Source organism: Etheostoma spectabile, chromosome 8 (assembly GCF_008692095.1).
Source record: "Etheostoma spectabile isolate EspeVRDwgs_2016 chromosome 8, UIUC_Espe_1.0, whole genome shotgun sequence".
NCBI classification, from domain to species: domain Eukaryota; kingdom Metazoa; phylum Chordata; class Actinopteri; order Perciformes; family Percidae; genus Etheostoma; species Etheostoma spectabile.
The window spans coordinates 16,488,660-16,507,901 of record NC_045740.1 but is presented as its reverse complement, the minus strand read 5'-3'; the positions used below and the strand labels follow the sequence as shown (position 1 = coordinate 16,507,901).

The 19,242-nt window shown below is 39.0% G+C and overlaps 1 protein-coding gene across 1 annotated transcript in view; it reads left to right on the top strand.

Annotated features, from left to right (window-relative positions):
- The window catches only part of si:dkey-106n21.1 (solute carrier family 23 member 2), a 58,453-nt gene that overhangs the window by 35,385 nt on the left and 3,826 nt on the right, over positions 1–19,242 (top strand). Inside the window, exons 7-10 of the mRNA XM_032522932.1 lie at positions 1,151–1,307; positions 7,486–7,739; positions 11,961–12,125; positions 15,032–15,140. Of these exons, the coding sequence (XP_032378823.1) occupies positions 1,151–1,307; positions 7,486–7,739; positions 11,961–12,125; positions 15,032–15,140 (685 nt within the window). The remainder of the gene's footprint in view (positions 1–1,150; positions 1,308–7,485; positions 7,740–11,960; positions 12,126–15,031; positions 15,141–19,242) is intronic.

The following is a 19,242-nucleotide window of genomic DNA, read 5'->3' as shown; positions in this document are numbered from 1 at the left end:
GCAGAGCAGGATACCCAGGGCTCGGTTTACACCTATTGCCATTTCTAGCCAATGGAGGACCATAAGCAGGCTGGGGAGCTCATCCATCTATCCATCTTCATCCGCTTATCCGGTATCGGGTCGCGGGGGCGCAGTCCAGAGGGGACCCCAAACATTCCCTTTCCCGAGCACATCAACCAGCTCCGACTGGGGGATCCCGAGGCGTTCCCAGGCCAGGTTGGAGATATAATCTCTCCCACCTAGTCTGGTCTTCCCGAGGCCTCCTCCAGCTGGACGTGCCTGGAACACCTCCCTGGGGAGGCGCCCAGGAGGCATCCTACCAGATGCCGAACCCACCTCAACTGGCTCCTTTCGACGCGAAGGAGCAGTGGCTCTACTCCGAGCTCCTCTCGAGGACTGAGCTTCTCACCCGTATATCAAGGGAGATGCCAGCCCCCCTCCTGAGGAAACCCATTTCGGCCGCTTGTACCCTGGGGAGCTCATATTAATGTTAAAAAAAACTCAAAGTGAATTTTTTATGCCATGGGACCTTTTAAGCTACTGTTTGACTTTTCTAGGAAAACTTTGCAAATGGTAAAAGCATTGTTTTGCACCACTCTTTCCTCCCAATTTATCGCTGTACCAAATCAGAAGTGCAGTACTGTACCCGAGGCGTGTTGTATGAAGACATATTCAGGCTCAAATTGAATATTTGTGATAAAAGTAAAACAACAAGCAGGTAATTTTGGCAACATGAGGCTAGGCATATAGTTGAGTTTAATACTTTACTTAATAGCTTTAAAGTGTTAATATTATGCTTTTTGGCTTTTTCCATTTCCTTTATTGTGTTATATTATTTTTTATCTTTTTTGTGCATGTAATAGATTTACAATGTGAAAAAGCCCAAAGTCCACCCCAAAGGGACTTACCATATCCAACAGAAAACAGTTTACCAACTGATCCAAACAGCTTTATTGTAGTCCAGCCTTTACTTCCATGTAAACCTATTGTGATATAACCTCTAAATACAATTATGAACCTGAAAATGAGCATAATATGAGCACTTTAAAGCTTTTTGTCTTTAAAACATGCTTTTTGGGCCTTCAGTAATGTTTTGATTTAATGTTGGTTTAACTTCATGTGACGCCCTGATTCTGATCACACATTCTAGGCTTTGTTCGGGATGTGTGGCGCCTGGCTGGTCTGCTTCTTACTGACCATCTTTGACGTCTTTCCTTCAAAGTCCAATGAGTATGGCTTCTCAGCCAGGACCGACATCAGTCTGGATGCTGTGGCAAACTCCCCTTGGATCCATGTGCCTTACCCTGGTAAGTGAATGAATTGAATACTTTAACACATTTTCTATGCTGTATACTGACATTTAAACCTTAAGGTATATTTCCGAGAGCGTGAGTTTAGGAGTAGTAGGAACAACACACATGGTAACTACGAAGGGTGAGTTGTTTGCCAACTCCTTTTTTATTGGTAAGCAGTTAGTTGTGGCCCTAACAAACAATCTGTCAATTATTGCTGTAATAAATGTCAAAGACAAACCGTTGTTTAAAACTGCCGAGTATTGTGGTTCCTTTAATTTATTCAACTTGCCCGTCAGCTTTTTTTATAATTTCATCTTTGGCAAACATCCAAACCAAATGCAAAAAGACAACATTCTGTGGGTTGCACAACTGCTCTTTCATCATCCGCCAAACTGTTGCTGAATCTCTTGGAGTGAATTAAAATTATCAGTGTTTGCTTTAATTGCTTATTCTCCTGATAAGTGAGTGTCTAAAATGGGATGATGACGATGATGATGATCTTCAAAATGATGACCAATAAAATGATACGATTTTTTATAACTGCTGTGGAACAGGAAGCCTCCTGACAGTCAGTTGGCTACAGCTTGAAGTTGAACTGGTACCAACACATGCAGGATTTCCATGTGGATCATGTGTTAGTTAGTTTCAAAGAACATGTGCTGCTATAATAAAATTCTACAACCTTTGGACTGATTTTCAAAACCACTCATGAGCATCATTTTAGCAGTTCATGGTTGTTATCTTACAACAGTGACATAGATATATTGTTTCTTACAACGTATTTTTTGTTCAGCTATCTATTAAATGCATATGTGTGTCAAAAACAATGTATAGATTTGTGACATTGGAACACTCACGCAGGGTCAGTTTGGTGTCAGTTTCTTGTTGCTAATGTTAACGGCAAAGTCAGTTTCATGACTCTTTGATTATTTGCACATGGCCCCTGCTGTTTGCAGACGGTACATTAACTCAGTTCCTGTAATCCCTATTATTGCCAGAAAACAATCTAAAATTATAATAGGAACAACTGTGCCAATGGAAAGCATAAACTTAATGTTTTTTTAATGATATGAGATTCATTTTAATAATTATGATAGCAGCACGTTCCCTGTTAACAAATTGGAAAAATGTCTGTACGCAATGTTTTTGGCAGGATATTGTATTATTCAGTGTTCATGAATGGGTATCAATTAATTAACAGAATAGAAACATAAAAGTCAGCTGGTTTCACTTTGTTATCCAAATATGAACCCAACCCATTCTACTCTTCTAGCATGGTGGTATCAAAGGGAAGATTTGCCTTTTATTTGGATGTCCAATCAGTTTGTTGATTATAGTCAATTTAAGCAATACATTCTTCAGTGTGTGTTATATTGCCTGAGAAAAGAGTTCTCCTGCTCGCAGAACTGTGCCAGCATTCTACATTACATGTTCTACGTACATGTACCAGGATGCATTAGGCACAAGCTGCTGATGACCAGCCAAATCATAGTGTAGCCGAGTTGCCCCTATACTATGCAGGTAATAAAAGTAAAGCAGGGAGGCTCCGCAGTCCCAAACAGCGTGAACCGAGACGGAAACAGCTAGCAGCACTTTACAGCTTCACTACTCCATTTTTACAATATAGGCCCAACTTAAATTCAATCAGCATTTCCCTTATTGGGAACTTAATAATTACAAAAAATCTGAGTTAAACATGCTATTAGTTTATCAGTAATGTGTGTAGTTTATGTATGTGTGAAGTTGTAGCGATGTATAATAGAAGAAAGCAAAAGTAACTCAACCAAAGTCCAAACAAACGAAGCAATCTTGAGGAGGGGGGGAGGTAGCGAGAGTGACTGATCTACTACATGACCCAATGGCCTTTAATCCAAGGAAGAAATAAAAGAAATGATAGGCAGTTTTAACAAAACCTTATGACAGTGGTGTACGTGACAGTGCATTTGCTACCACATTTTCCTTGCCTTCAATATGGCGTATGTCTAAATGATGAGGTTGTAAGATAAGGTTGTAAGAAAAGCCTCCTTGGAGACTTCAAGTACAGAAGAACAGATGGGACTTTGAATAACCTTTTTATATATATATATAATAACCAAATCTCCCAATATTGTATGTAACTTTCCTAAGATTTTAGAGTTTTTTAAGATAAGGCAGTGTATACAGTCTTGTCTTCAGAAACAAAAGCGGCCATCACCCAGAGCAAAATGTGTCTATAGTCTGTGACACACATTTTCATTTATCTTCTGCCCTGTCGACCCAGCTGGTCTTCGTTGTCTTTGCCAGTTTTTCTTCTGGATCCTGAATAAAGTCTCCAGCCCATCTGTGTCCAACTGAGGAGTAAAACTTTTAAACGTAGCAACGCACACACAGGTTCTCTCGGGATTGGCATTAGAGACAGCATCTAACAAAAACAGCCCACTGACATTCATTGCAGCAGAATGATTCTGTTGGCATCAGAAGGCAATTTGAGCAAAGGCACCCCCAGTCATTTGAATTTGGCAGCTCAGGTTCTTGAGGCTCCCTGCATCCAACAATATCCTCCCTTCTACAGCCTCAGCCTCGGCCTGTCTCGCTGCAGGTTTACAGCCATATGCCTTGGCTCAAATAAATACGGCTGAATATCCAGGTAGACTGAAACACTGCAAAATATAAAAATCCTCTTCCACAACACTTTCTGTACTTGTATTTTGGGATGCCATTTCAGCTTTTGCAAATGTAACAAAATTGTAAAAAAATGAATTCTATTTTTGTCTGGCATCTAGACCACACACCCTGGCTAGATAGAGACAAAATGAGAGATTTATGAATAAGAAGCCATGTATTTCTATTCATGTGTGTCTTAAAATGTGGGAGTGTATGTTTTTGCATGCCTTTGAAAGGCCCTGGAATATTGGCATTATCGACCCAAGATGATGACACATGTGCTTAGGTCATTTTTAATGTTTTAAGGTGGTTGTTTTTTAATTTTTGACACCTTCACCTGTTGATAACTGGTAGAACCAGTATCAGTTATCAACTGATACTGGTTCTGGGTTTATGAACATAATTGTCAAATATACGTATGGTGAGATTAGAATAACTGTCAGGATCCTGCTGTGACTGCCTTTCTGCCACTCTGGTGGCCATTTTGTATATGGTGTTGTGTTGTGTTTTGTGCTTGTTGCTGTTTCCCATGTTTGTAAGTTGTAGAGCCAGTATAAAGCAGGTTTGTCTGAACTTTTGCCTGGAAGAGTCTTGCATTTGGGTCCTCCTGCTGAATCGTGACACAATCGTGACAGTACAAACCGACCAGAACTTGTGGTTCTGGAAATGGCTACGTTAGCCGGCAGAACCTCCTTTCTCCCAGTGACTCCCAGGGGAGTTCTGCTTTTGGGCCTGTCAGCCATCCTCATTGCTTCCCTGGTCTGGTCTGTGAGTCTACTTCTGAGTTGTCTAGTCCCCAGTCAAGTCCCCATGTGGTCAGACTGGGCCTGCTCCATCTTCAACCAGTTGCATTCCAGTCTGCCTTTCACAAGCCTGTGAATTCCATTTCACAATGCCAGCCAGCCAGTTCCCTGCGAGACCCCATCTTCCCTTATCCTGAGACATCGCCATTCTGGGGAACTAGGCTTGCCCTCAAGCCTCCCTTCAAAAAGAGATGTGGCTCTAAGCGTTGGCCAGCCGAGTCTGCTCCTGTCTGCGGAGTCTGCTCTTGTCTGCGGAGTCTGTCCTGTCTGCGGAGTCTGTCCAGTATCTATCTGCTTGTGCCTTCTGCCTTTCTGTTCCTGTCTGCCTGTTCCAGTCCCGCCTTTCAGACCCCTCTATCCACCCGGGTTGGTCTTTTAAAGAACGCCAGGAGGCGTCAGGTGGGGGGGGGTTGTGCTTGTTTCAGTTTCCCATGCGCTCTGTGGTTACCTGTCTATGGTTTTGTCTAGTCCCCTGTCTTCCTTTTAATTGGTCTGTGTATTTCTACTCCTAAGTATATTCTGTCCTTTGTCAGTTTGTCTCTCTGTTTGTCCCGTGAGAATCCTATTTGTTTGTAGGTGAAAGTTGTAGAGTCAGAAAAAAGCATGTTTGTTTGAACTTCTGCCCGGAAGAGTCTTGCATTTGGGTCCTCCTGCAGAATCGTGACAATAACATTGCAATTTCCAAGTGAAAATTGTTCCTGCAGTGACATGCACAAAAGACAACACGGAAGAAAAACATCAGCATGTCAGTATTACACAATACACATGATTCAACACATCCCCCCCACATCACAGATATTTTATCTGGACAATAAGAAATATTCACACCATAGGACCACAGCAATTTACAAAATGCATACAACAAAGTGCAGAGGAATATAAAAAAGACATGCCAGCTGGGTTTTTCAAGGACTTTCCATTACATGTACACATGGGTGGAATTAAGTTTACATTTCAGCACCTAAGATTGTAATTACAGTTGAGACAATAGTTTATTTTGGATGTAAAGACCTGAAAAATATGTTTTGATAAAAGAACCTGTAGGAAATGGGTATGAAAGAAGCATGTTTTAGAAGTTCCCTGAGATTTTTTTAAGGTCACTAATCAAATTTTTTCTGAGGAATAAACTGTCCAACTGATAAAACAACATGCCAAGAGCTAAAATACCTCTATTAAATATAATTAATATAAGGAGTGAACCGTTTGGAAACATTTGTGCATTTCAACTTTTATTATATACATTTTTGTTAATTTAGGTGTAAAGGTTTTTACATATCATAAAAATAGGCTGCAATAATTGCTGATGAATGCATATTTATCATATAGAACGGGATCCTGCCGTGGCTGCTCCTGCTTCTTTTAACGTAATGTAAGATAAAAATTAAAAAACTAAGCAACAAAGAGAGCAGGGATGTTTGGTGTTTAAATGACTATGATGTCCCTGAGTCATTGGAATTTCTGCATGTTACTACGATCTCGTGTGGAAAGTTAACAATTCATTGCCAAGAAGACACAGTAACTCAAATGCTGAATAAATGTAATAATATGTAATTATGTCACGTCTTTTATGCCAACAAATGGAATCTGGCTAAAAACATTGCATGAACTTTGTTGCGTAAATGTTTCCGTGGGGTGGTAAATTACCTAAAAGATAAACTGTAAGCCTGTAACCACTAGCAGGAATCACCACATACAGCAACAAGGACAGGCCCCCCCAGTGGCATCCCACCCATATACTGTATTTGAGCCAGAAGCAAAGATAGTTTGACTTCCCATGGCATGTGGAGATAAAAAATGTTTTCTAAACTGAAAATTTGCATTTCTTTAGTTTGTGCTGAGGGTCCAATGAGGGCATTATCCATATGTATCAGATTATTAGCATCTCACATTCACCTGTTGAGTTATTTATATGAGGAAAAATCACAAAAGGTTTTTGTCTAGATGTTTATGTAACAGATTCAGTAAAGTGGACATGGCGTCATGTAAACCTTTGGTCTGGCAGATGTTTTGTATTGCTGTATCTTGTCCATAAATACTTTTGATGGTTTAGGAGGAATGGTTTGTCTGTTGACATATGGACATTTTTGGCCTCTCAGGTCATCTGGTAGCAGCCATTACCCCAATTAAAATGAAATATGCAACCTTCAGGTAATGTCAACCAGAGCTGGATTTAGCTTATGAAATTTTTGAAGGATGTTGGCAGTAATCCAGTTACGTGTATGGTTGCAGTTAATTCTATTTTGATTTTAACGATTGATTTTATCGATCACAAAAACAATGTAATCAAGAAAAGCAAATGTTTGTTACATGCTCAATACATGTTTAAGACCTTTCCATCAGCCAATTTAGTTTATCCAATTTATTTATTATTTTAGTTTATTTGCATCTTATGTATTACTGGTTTTCAAGAGATTTTGAAAGTGCACTACAATGGTGAATCTCATTTTGTGTTCATTATTTAATGCTATTTAAACATTTGAATATATATTTTTATATTACTTTTTCTAAGGGGAATTAAAGAACTTCAGTTCAAGGTGTTTTCACTGTGGATTTGTTTAACTGTTTCACCGTTTTTTAAGTTCAATAAATCCAACATCTTTCCAAAAGTCAAGGTGTAATCGTGTTAAATAATCCTGATTTCAAAATTGACCAAAATAATTGTGATTGTAATTTTTTCCCCATAATAGAGCAGACCTAGTAGCTACCTGTATGGACATTAAAGTATGCCTTTTCTAAACACACAGGTCAATGGGGTATGCCCACAGTGAGTGTGTCTTCAGTGTTGGGTATGATGGCAGGCGTCTTGGCATCGACCATGGAATCAATCGGTGACTACTACGCTTGTGCTCGCTTGTCTGGCGCCCCTCCTCCACCGACTCACGCCATAAACCGAGGTATTGCCGTGGAAGGCATCGGCTGCATCCTGGCTGCGCTGTGGGGAACTGGAAACGGAACCACCTCCTACAGCCAGAACATTGCTGCACTGGGCATCACCAAGGTATGCAACGTAGTGTTTTAGGACTCTTGCTAAATAAAATTTTAGCAAACAATTGATTATTTCTACATCATCTAGAAAAGCTACATAAGGATTTATTTGGATTTATCTATCTTTATTTTTGTCTCCACCAAGAACACATCCAGCTATTTCTAAATATTCCACTTCAATTACCTGTTAGTTTCTTTGTCTGCGGACAATCTGATGCTGGGACGGTAGAGTACTCTTGGTGGAGTAGCTTCTTGCTGCTGTTGGAAATGAGGCTGAAGAGAGCACTGAGTGTGAACCATTAAGCAAATGGTATGTAAATCCAAAATAATGGGTTAAAAGAGGCTACAATTTGTGTAAAGCTGCAGAGGTAGTGATAATTCTCTATGGGCATGTCCCTACAAATGAACCCTTTTTACATTGCTCACAATCATTTTAGTCAAAGCCACAGAGTAAAAAAAAAATCTAACTAAGTGCAGTTCAACATCACTTTGTGTCAGATGTGTAAATCCCTTATGTTTGCATCATGTGGGGGCTGTTTCACAAAAGCAGAATTTATGAATCCAGGATAACAGATAAAGCTTCGGCTTGACCCTGTGTAATCTGTGCGGCCTTTTCTTGGTGTGTTTCTAAAAGGCCAAGCCAGGCTGAAGAGGAGCGACTAGGTCGAGCCAGGCTGAAGTATTTCAGATAGATGCGCGTTCATGGCTTTCCTTAACACACCACAAGGTCGATAACACGTTCAATGAGGCTAATATGGAAAATACACATTGTTCATACTTTATACAGAGTGAGCAGCAGCTTCTTGTGCAAGTATGATAACACAAAACCCAATATTTGTAAAAACCAAAGCGTGGCAGACGATCGCGGGCTGAATGTGTAAGTAGCCTAAATGTTTATATATATACTGACCACTGCTCTGAATTGAAACCGTCATAATCATACCATTCAAGGATTAGTCTACTAATCATTTGCACAAATTAACCGTACTCTTTGCCCTAAAAGTAAGCAGAAGATAATGGTAGTCAAGGAATTTACCATAAAGATCAATGTTTTACAATGCTAGAATATGATCTCTCTCTCTCTCTCTCTCTCTCTCTCTCTCTCTCTCAATGAGCTAAAATATAAATTACCTAAGTCATATTAACTTCCACTGCTTGTTTTAAATGCAAAGTGTACAACTTAGTTTTTGCAAATGACAGGTGACTCATTGAATGGTTTGTTAAGAGCAGTAGTTCATAAATGTATATTTTTATATTTATCATTCAGTTGGTCATGCATTTTCTCAGTTTTTCTTTTTTTAATAGAGGATGAGTTTCCTTCACATAATTTATGCTTTGCTCCCTAATATATATGGACATACTGTAGAAAAGAAAGAAACTGAAGAAATTGGACTCTAAAATCCAGAAACCATTAAGATAGTTAAGTGGTGATTATAATGCACACTGTAAACATGAATGTATTAGTGATATTCCTCATTTATTTCCCCCCAGCAAAACATAAGGTCAAAAACCATTGGGCTGTACTCTCCCTGTTGTTAAATGAATGTACAGTAGCCTACACTATATCATTATTTTTCACATTTTGTTTTTTGTTTGGAGGCCACCGTTTGGGACAAAGGGGTTTTAAAAAGGATAACTGAACTAAGACTATAATAAGGAGGATTTTACAATTAGGATTGGCTTTTATAATTGTACAATCCTTCCAAATTATAGTCCCAGTTTACTGAACAACACAAATTGTGTGCTAAGAATGCAGATTAATTAAAAATAATTACTCTAAACTAAAATAATTTAAGGTGCATTGGTCCACTATATAAATACACATGTACAGTACTTTATATATTGCCCTTAGTAAAAGACTCCATTTAAAACACATTTGGCAACTTTATCAGCCTTTTCTAGTTATTTCAACAACTGCCATAATATATTCATCAAACTTCTAATAACAATATGAACAGTCTACATACACAAATCTACATACAGCAGTATAACAGTAACAATGACTGTCACATGAATAATTATAAAAAATAATTGTCAGAACTTTAAATAACAGTACTCAAATGAACAGCAATATGCACATGTTGTATTCCAATAAAGGCTGATAACACTAGGGTAAAACCAGTGCTGAGTGAACAAAAAAAGGCCTCAGGATTAATAAATTCTGGCTGTTAACCTGGTCAGGAGCAGGCTAGCTATAAAGAATAAATCCCCATGGTAACTTAGGTGCCTCTGCTTTTGTGAAAGGGAGTGAAGGCTTAATTAAGCCGGAACCCTGGTTTAATCCCTTATCTAGGTTTTGTGAAATAGTACTGGCGTATAACAATAACTTTGTGGCAAGCAGATTGGAAATTAATGAACTAAAACCAAAACAAAAATCATTTCTACAAACAAAACCTTATGGTATGAGAATAATTCCAAAGCTAGTATAATCACATGCACATTTTCACACTGCAACTTTAACATACACAGTGGAAACATACAGGAAAGATACACACAGTACATACAGTACTTCCAACCCTAATGCTGTCAATGTAGGATTCCGCTTTTGGGTATTTTGAAAGGAACATTTAATTGCATCTTGACATACCCGTGCTTGTCACTTCACGCATTTTAAGTCTCACAGAGCGTTGTGATAGTTAACTGCCCCTTGGCCTTTCCCTCGGAAGAATCCCCGCTGCTGGCTTTAGTTCCAGTACATTACAATGAAAACTTGAGTGAACTTTAGTGACCTTTCAGAATGCTTTGTGATCTTCTTCCATCAGTTCTTCTGCACTTTGCAATATGGAAAGTCAAATGTATAAAATTTAGGTAAATGGTTTTGACAGCAGTGAATAAGTTATTCTCAATTGTTTGGCCTGTTTGAGGGCATCAGTGTTTGCCATGTTAATACCAGACTTTACTCACACTTGTGGAGGTTAAGGAGGGTATACCTAATGACTTACTGAATTCACAAATAACGTTAATTTATAGGTACTTAATGTCTGGTTGAGAGCTTTGCCAGCTAGGTGGCACTCTCCTGTAATGGCACAGGGTTCATATTAAAGGTGTAAAATCACGTTAAAAGCTATAGTGCATAGTTTCTGTTGCCCTCTCGAGGAATTGTAAGTAATGACAACAAACTGTTGGTGCATCCACATGACACAAATCTTCCGTGATACTGTTTGGACAGTTTTGTGTGTGTGTTTGGCTTAGAAACATAATCTTTATCTCCTTGTAGTACTAATTCTACATTTCCTATGAAAACTTATGTTGTGACATGTCCCACAACCATTGGTTATATACACTAGCACAATTGCATTAATATCATGGAGGAATGAAATGGTCTTTAAAGCTCAAGTGTTTTGGCTGTACATGGGCCTGTATCAGCTCCTGAGGAAAGATAGTGAGCAGGGTTAGAGGGGTCAGATACGATTTAGCTTGAGCTTATGACTATGATATTATAGGGAAGCCTATTATTTGGGATGATTTATTGATTGTGCACTGCAGTTGTTTGTCTCAGTTTCTGAGATGCTGAGCAGACTGACATGTTAAATGACGGTAATATAACTGGAGGAGGTACTGCTTTAATTTCATCTTCTTTACAGGGCTTTTTTGCCTTTTTTGCCATGTGACTGAAGATAAAGTTCCATTTTAGTGATTTGATGTTGTAGATGCCAATAAATTAGATTCAGTTTGTGATTGTTATGATTGGCAAAACTCCCACTATATATTGTTGAATAATAAACAATCATCTTCACATTTTGGCAAAATTAGGAAGGAAAAACTGATGTTAAATAATGTGAGAAACTACATTTGGATAAAACTGCATGAGCAACAATCAGCATCACACAGATAAGAGCATCCATAAAGAAGCCTGCAGTCTTTTGGCAAACACTGACAACATTAACATTGAAGTAAGAAACTTGGCATATATTTATTAATTATTATGGCATATTTCACTAGATCGGAATGTAAAAAATATATAGCACTGAGCCACAGATAAATAGCAGAGATAAAAGCCCATGGTACAGCTGAATGTTTTATGACTTATTCAGACTTGACCCAAAACTCTTTTTCTGATGCCTTTTTTTCACGTCTATATCCACCTTAAAACCATTGCAGATGAAATTGATAGTGTCCTTGTTAAGATTTCTGCATGCTTCTCAGAGTTGTTTCCCCACGCAGCATCCTGGTACAAAAAATAAAGCTGGCATGTTGAGAATGATAACAAGTTGCTGTGTTCATTTTATCCCAGGTTGGCAGTAGACTGGTCCTCCAGACGACCGGCCTTCTGATGATCGTCCTGGGGATTTTTGGGAAATTTGGAGCAGTTTTTATCACCATTCCAGACCCGGTCATTGGAGGCATGTTCCTCGTTATGTTTGGAATGATCGCAGCAGTGGGGATATCCAACCTTCAGGTAAACACATTTCAATATTGTAACAGTCTGTATCATATTTTATTATTTTATTTAATTTCGCCCCACTTCCTTTGAAAATGAAGACCCTGAGACTCAAAACTTCCACCCTGCTAAGGGGCCCTTGAACTAGATACAGAGTCCAGCTGGTTCCAGGGGTGCTGCTCTTTCACTGGCCCAGTGACCTGAAATACCAGACCGTCCTCACCAAAAAAAGAAAAACCCAGCTGTATAGGTCAATTGTACAAGCAGCTTAGTACGACAAATATTTACGTGTTGTCATGCTTCGACCTCTAGTGGCCGTAGTAATTATGGCGGGAGCAAAAGAGGAAGCATTGTAGTGAGTTGCTTAGTAAAAATTGTTTTAAAAAATCACCATTCAAACACAGGACTTTCACCCTGTAGAATGCTGCCGTCCCATGGGAAAACAAAAGTTGACTTTTTATGCCTACCAGTATTAAAACATTTAGCTCATAAAGTATGACTATGTCACAGATTTGACAGACTAATTTTTTTTATTTTTTTATTTTTGGGGCTTTTTCGGCCTTTAACCTTGACAGGGCAGATGAAGACACGAAAGGGGAGAGAGGGGGGGATGACAAGGAGCAAAGGGCCGCAGGTCGGAGTCAAACCCGGGCCCGCTGCGCCGAGGAACAAACCTCCAAACGTGGGCGCCCGCTCCACCAACCAAGCCACCGGGGCACCCGACAGACTAATTTGAACCCAAACCATGATAAACCTAACTCAGTAGTTTTGTAGCCTAAACTTAACTAAGTAGTTTAAGGCGTTACCACATGTTCAAAACTGCAGCTGTGCTAAAAACTAACCAAACAGATTAATAATAAAAAAAAAAAAAATCCAACATGACAGAAATATAAATCAGTAAAGCTAATATAAAATCAGGAATATAAATATCAAACTGAAATTGCAATCAAAAGGGTGAGTATTCAGCTGTTTCTTAAAATAATTAAATCATTTACTGTTACATATCAGATATGAAATACGATAACATTGCTCTATCTCTGCATGCATATTTAAACATATGCCTTGTGTTACTCGCACAAGTTTACTGGTTTAGAGCTGTAAGCAGCCACAACATTTCTAGATTTGTTACATCATGCAGAGGCGTACACAGCTTAATGAATTGCATCATCTCTTGGTTGGAATGGGAAGGATATGGGTGATTTTGGTGTGATGGAGAGCTTTTGTTTTTGTTTTTGTTTGTCAGTATGTGCGTATGTTTGGGGTGTATGTTTTTATTTATTTTTTTTATTTTATTTTTTTTATTATTATTCCCCTCAAGCTGTTTTGTTAATTGTCTTGTCTACATGTGAATGTACTGTATATTTTCTTTGCCCTTAGGGACCCCCTTGAAAACGAGATGTCACATCTCAAGGGATTATTCCTAATAAAGAATTTCTAACAATTTACTGTTACATATCAGATATGAAATACGATAACATTGCTCTATCTCTGCATGCATATTTAAACATTTGCCTTGTGTTACTCGCACAAGTTCACTGGTTTAGAGCTGTAAGCAGCCACAACATTTCTAGATTTGTTACATCATGCAGAGGCGTACACAGCTTAATGAATTGCATCATCTCTCCAAGAAGTATGCCTGGTTGACTTCTGCGATCTTTGCATTGGCTTTGTAAGTAATCGGGCCATGCAAAATCCTCACTTCGTGTTTGGTGGGAACTCACCGTAAAGTTGGTGATACACTTTAAGTCGTCAGTGTAGTCGTGAAACAGGCCATGCAGCAGGCAACCGAGGGAGCTCAGGTCAACTGGGATCCTGTTTCCTGGCACTCGATATCTCTGTGTGATTAAAGCAGGAGTGCTGGGGTAGGTCTTTAGCACTGTTGCCTGTATAAACAACCCACAAAGATATCTTTTACATTATTAACATCAAAAAAGGGTGTTGTACTTTGGATGTTAGTTCTAGAAGTGCTATCACTGTGTAATTATTTGCTATATCATAAATGTGAGGACATTTTTCTGGTAAAAAAAAAGTAATAAAGGACTTTTTAGTACAGGCAAGCAGTAAGCACATCATCAGCACGTATTGAACGTATGTCTTCCTTAATTAATCTCACATCTCCCAGGCTTTTTCATCACAGACACACCTGGAATTTATTTGAAGAAAACCTAACAAGATACAATGCTAAATCCTACAAAATATTTGAGCTCTTTTTTGAGTTTTCTGCTTTCAGAATGTAACTGTTGGTCATTTTGTTAACATTTTTGTAAGTATTTTGGTGGGTAGTATTTAGGAGTATTTGCCAGGAATTGGAACTCTAAATACAAAAATATTTTGTACTTGTCAGCCAAGTTATCACTGAATCTTTAATATAGAGAGCCAAAGTCCCACCCAGACAGTGTGTTTTTCCCATAATGTTTTTTTTTTCCCCCGTCAGTCTTTGCAAAATGATGAAACCTTAAACTAGGGTTTTATTTAAAGAGTTTTAGGGTTTTAGAATGACTAATGAATTCATTGAGAAAATAAATTTGAGCTGAAAGCTACTAGAACAGGAGCTAACTCAGAACTGTGTCAACCTCCCTTAGCACCATGGTCATTTTGTGTAGTGGGGCTGGATAAATGTTGATTCTTTATACTTTATGTAATCTGTCAGAGAACATTTATAGACAGGATTTGCCCCTAGGCTGGCCTGAGTTGACCTGTCATAACCACCATAAATGTGAGAAAAGAAATCTGGCCTGTTTTGAAGTTCCAGATTATTTCGGATCACATTTTAATGACGTTCCAAAACAAAGACAGCAAACAGCTGAAAGTGGACCGCGAAATGAAGAAATTAAGTCTCTCTGTCTCCCTCTCTCCCTCTCTCTCTCTCTCTCTCTCTCTCCTTTTTACTCTCTCACTTTGTCTCTGTGTCTCTCTTCTTCCAGTATGTGGATCTTAACTCATCCCGTAACCTGCTCATCCTTGGCTTCTCTACCTTCAGCGGTCTTGTTTTACCTACCTGGTTTCACTCCAATCCCGGCATCATTGACACAGGTGATTTTCAGACACACGCACGCACGCACGCATGCACGCACGCACGCAGAAATGGACACATCCAAGCTGCAAATCCTTATAAGAGGAGCAGCGTGGTCCTCTGACAGTGAGTTGGAGGCTGTGTACTCCCACTGCTCCATTTAGAGATCACTCTTGAATGATGGAAGCGGTTCTGCCGGCCTAAGCTTTTAAAGTTAAGCAAGGTGTTCCCAAATCCCATAGGCTCATTTGGCAAACACTTGGTTACCTTCATTCTTAAGCCTACATTTCGTAGTGGCAAAGATGATTGTCTAACTTGATCATAAACTTTGCATTTGTTTAGTTTTCTTTACCCTAATTAGGCAGTTTAAGGATAGAAATGTCTGTCGGTTTGTATCTCAGTTAGTCAGACGGTCGAACCACATGGGTCCAGTTGGAAGGGTAGCTTGAAGGTGCAATATTGCTAGACACTTTACTTAACACATTGAAGTAGCTAACATTAGATACTGGCCATATTTGACAGTCATAAAAGCCTGTGCTCACGCGGAACTCTGTAAGTTAACCAAATGACAGACACACTTTCTCGGCTTAGAATTACCGTAGGAACCACTGAAAACACCACAACCTCGCCATATTCTCCACCCAATGCACAGACACAATTCCTCGGCTTGGATTTACAGTGGGAACCGCTAAAAATAGCAATATCCTTAGCTACCTTGCTTTCCTCGCCACCCTGATCACATTTTATTGGCTTAGAATTACGACAACAATCGCTAAACAAACGCACAGTCCTCTCTTCCCAATTTACAGCCCCCCCCCCCCCTTCTTGGCTTAAAATAACACACCGTCACGTCTCCTGTCAAAGTCTCCCGTCACGACTAGATTTGCTTAAGCCAGAACATAGAGGAGATGCACAAGTCTATTTTTCCCCTCAGAGCACCACACTTACAATGTGTTATTATGGATCTTTTGCTCAATGATGCCAAAAACAAACTGCCTACCCCAGCTTCAATAACTAAATCACTTTACATTACATTAACATACACACATGCACTCACACACGTAAAAACATATAAGCAACATGTGAAACCCAATTTGTCATTAGTTTTTGTTTTTATTTCATTTTCACTTTTTGTTTACAAATTCAGTTTAGTTTTAATTAGTTTTTAAAGTGGTTTGCTAGTTTAGTTTACTTTAAATGTTTTGAAATTTTTTAGTAATGAGTAAGTTTTAGTAATATGGGTTATTTGTCAGGGACAAGGTTCTGAAAAGGTCAGAAAAAGTATTGTGTAAAAATAACAACATCATACAATTTTAGAATTATGTATACAAAATGTATTCAACATTAGCACCAGTACATACAATGTACATATGATGAGCACAAATATGTCAACAGTCTACACAAGACGCCGCAGTAAGTGCAAAATGTGAAAGCCCTCCTGTAGTGTTCTCTGTCCTGCTGCTCATACATCCACACCCTGTACCAGGGTAAGGTACTGTTTCGGGGAAAGGGGACTTTCTCCTTTACATTGTTAAGGTAAGCTAGGTTAGCCTCCTTGTGCGCGTTTCTCATATGTATTTTCAAATTTGTGTATTTTTCACTGTAATAAATTGTCCACATATTTTACCACCTTGCAAGGCACTTTTATCTGACAGTCATAATCAAATAGGTCTCTGCCGCTTTCTTCTGAATTTCAGTACCGCCATGATGCCAGGCCAAGGGCACGGACTATGTTGTGTTCAATTTGACATGGAACGTCGGAATTTCTGGGTTTCCAGTCGGACACTATACATGTCTATGTATATACATGTCTATAACAGTTTCAGTTATTTATCTTTTTTTGTAATGCCTGGTTTTTAATTTTATTTCGGTTAACGACTAAGTTTTTCCCACCTAGTTTTTGGTAAACAGGCTTAACCCTTGTGTTGTCTTCCCATCAACCATGAAAACATTATTGTTTTTCCGACATTTTTGTCACATTTTCAATGTTGCTGGTGCTTTTTTAAAATGTTTTTTCCAAAGTTATTTGATATTTCTAATGTTGACATTTTCAGCGCTAATTTTGAAGGCCCATTTTTTGTGATTAAAAAAATGGAAAACGGGTCAAATTTGACCCGAGGACAACATGAGGGTTAAACAGGGCAAGTTTTAAACTTGTTTTTAGCCTATAAACATGCTCAAAATGTCATTACCAGTGCCTACCCATTAGCAGTTATTCCTTCTAAGTGAACACAATGAATTTGACTATAGTAGATATGACAGAAAGGCATAAAAGTTGTGTTTATTTCCTGTTTTCCGGTAAAGTCCAGACTAGTCGATTGTTACATCTTTTATGCCTTTCTGTCACATCTACTGCAGTCAAATTCATTGTGTTCACTCAGAAGGAATAACTGCACATGGCTAGGCACTGGTAATGACATTTTTAACAGGTTTAGAGGCTAAAAACACCTTTAAAACTTGCCCTGTTTAAGCCTGTTGGGCGCAAAATCTAGCAGGAGGATAACTTGGTGTAGACAGCACCGATTGTTTTCATTTGTCTCGCTACTGACAGCGCTACAAATTAAAAAAACAGAGCTAAATGTTGAAATCGACTGGAATTCTCCTTTAAGATTAAACAACTCTTCTCTGCAGACATCAGACCCTGATCCTCTGAGTCGTGTGATGTAAGAGTCTCCCAAGAAAGTGCTAATCCAGAGTTCAACACTTGGCATGAGGGTTTGTCTGGTTCTCTCAGGTCTAGTCTGCTTACCTCCCAATCCTCTTGGCTAACCCCCATTGCACTGGCTGTAATCTGCCCTGCTCAGATAAATCAACACACAGCTGATAGCGCCACACAAGTGGAGGCCTGTCCCTGTGGAGGACTGCTGCTCCTCTAGACGTTACAGCTGTAGTGTGCTGGGTTTACGTTTTCACAGGTATATCTGGCAACCCGGACCGGCTATCAAACTGGGCAGTTGATAACAACACGCAGGTCAAAACACAACCAGACATTCTGTCAAGGAACAGAAATTTCAAAAGGAGAATATACTGGCATTAGCATTGTTGGCAGAGGAGATAGTATTTAAATAATATATATATATAATATAGCATGTTTCCTTAATATCTGATGAAACATGGTTGTCATTTTTGTATTTATTACAGTACATACAGCATATTATATATTGAACCTTTAAGTTATAATGCAGATAAGTAATGCACACTAAGACTCGTAGTGAAGTGCTGATCACTGGAAGTAGACTGTGTTGCAAACTGGCTTTTTCGGCCATCAGGCCTTCTTCAAGATCAAGTCAACTGAATAAAAGACAAACGCATATGGAGCTGGGGGAAACAAGAACTTGGAAAAGACCTTTCAATCATAGAGTGACCTGTACGAGTACTAGTTATTAATTTTAATCATCCCGATCATGATTGAGATATTGATGCCCTTACATAATGGCAAAATGTTTAAAAAAAGAGAATTACCGTTCTGTTTTCATACTGCGTTTTGAGACATTTCAGAGATGGACAAAACAAAATGGAACGCACATCGGCATTGTTTTAGGGCAGCAAATAGGAACGCCTTCTCTCCGAAATGAGCTCTGGCCAATGTCTCCCGTCACGACTAGATTTGCTAAAGCCAGAACACAGAGCCAAAAAGGAGATGCAGAAGTCTGTTTTTTCCTTCAGAGCACCTACAATGGGGCTCAAAAGTTTGGGCACCCCGGGTAAACATTTGTATTAATGTGCATAAATAAGCCAAGAAAAGTTGGAAAAATCTCCAAAAGGCATCAAATAACAGATTAGACATTCATATAATATGTCACAAAGATTTAGATTTTATATCCATCATTTACACTTTCAAAATAACAGAAAACAAAAAAATAGCGTCTGCAAAACTTTGGGCACCCACCAGAGATAATACCTTGTACTGCCCCCTTTGTCTGAAGTATCTTCGCCCATTCTTCCTTCCAAAAGTCTTCTTTCTGGTCAAAAGATTTCTGGTCAGTCACGTACTGCTCTTTTAAGGTCTATCCATAGATTTTCAATTATGTTGAGGTCAGGACATTGTGAAGGCCATGGCAAAACCTTCAGTTTACGCCTCCTGATGTAATCCACTGTGGATTTTGAGGTGTGTTTAGGATC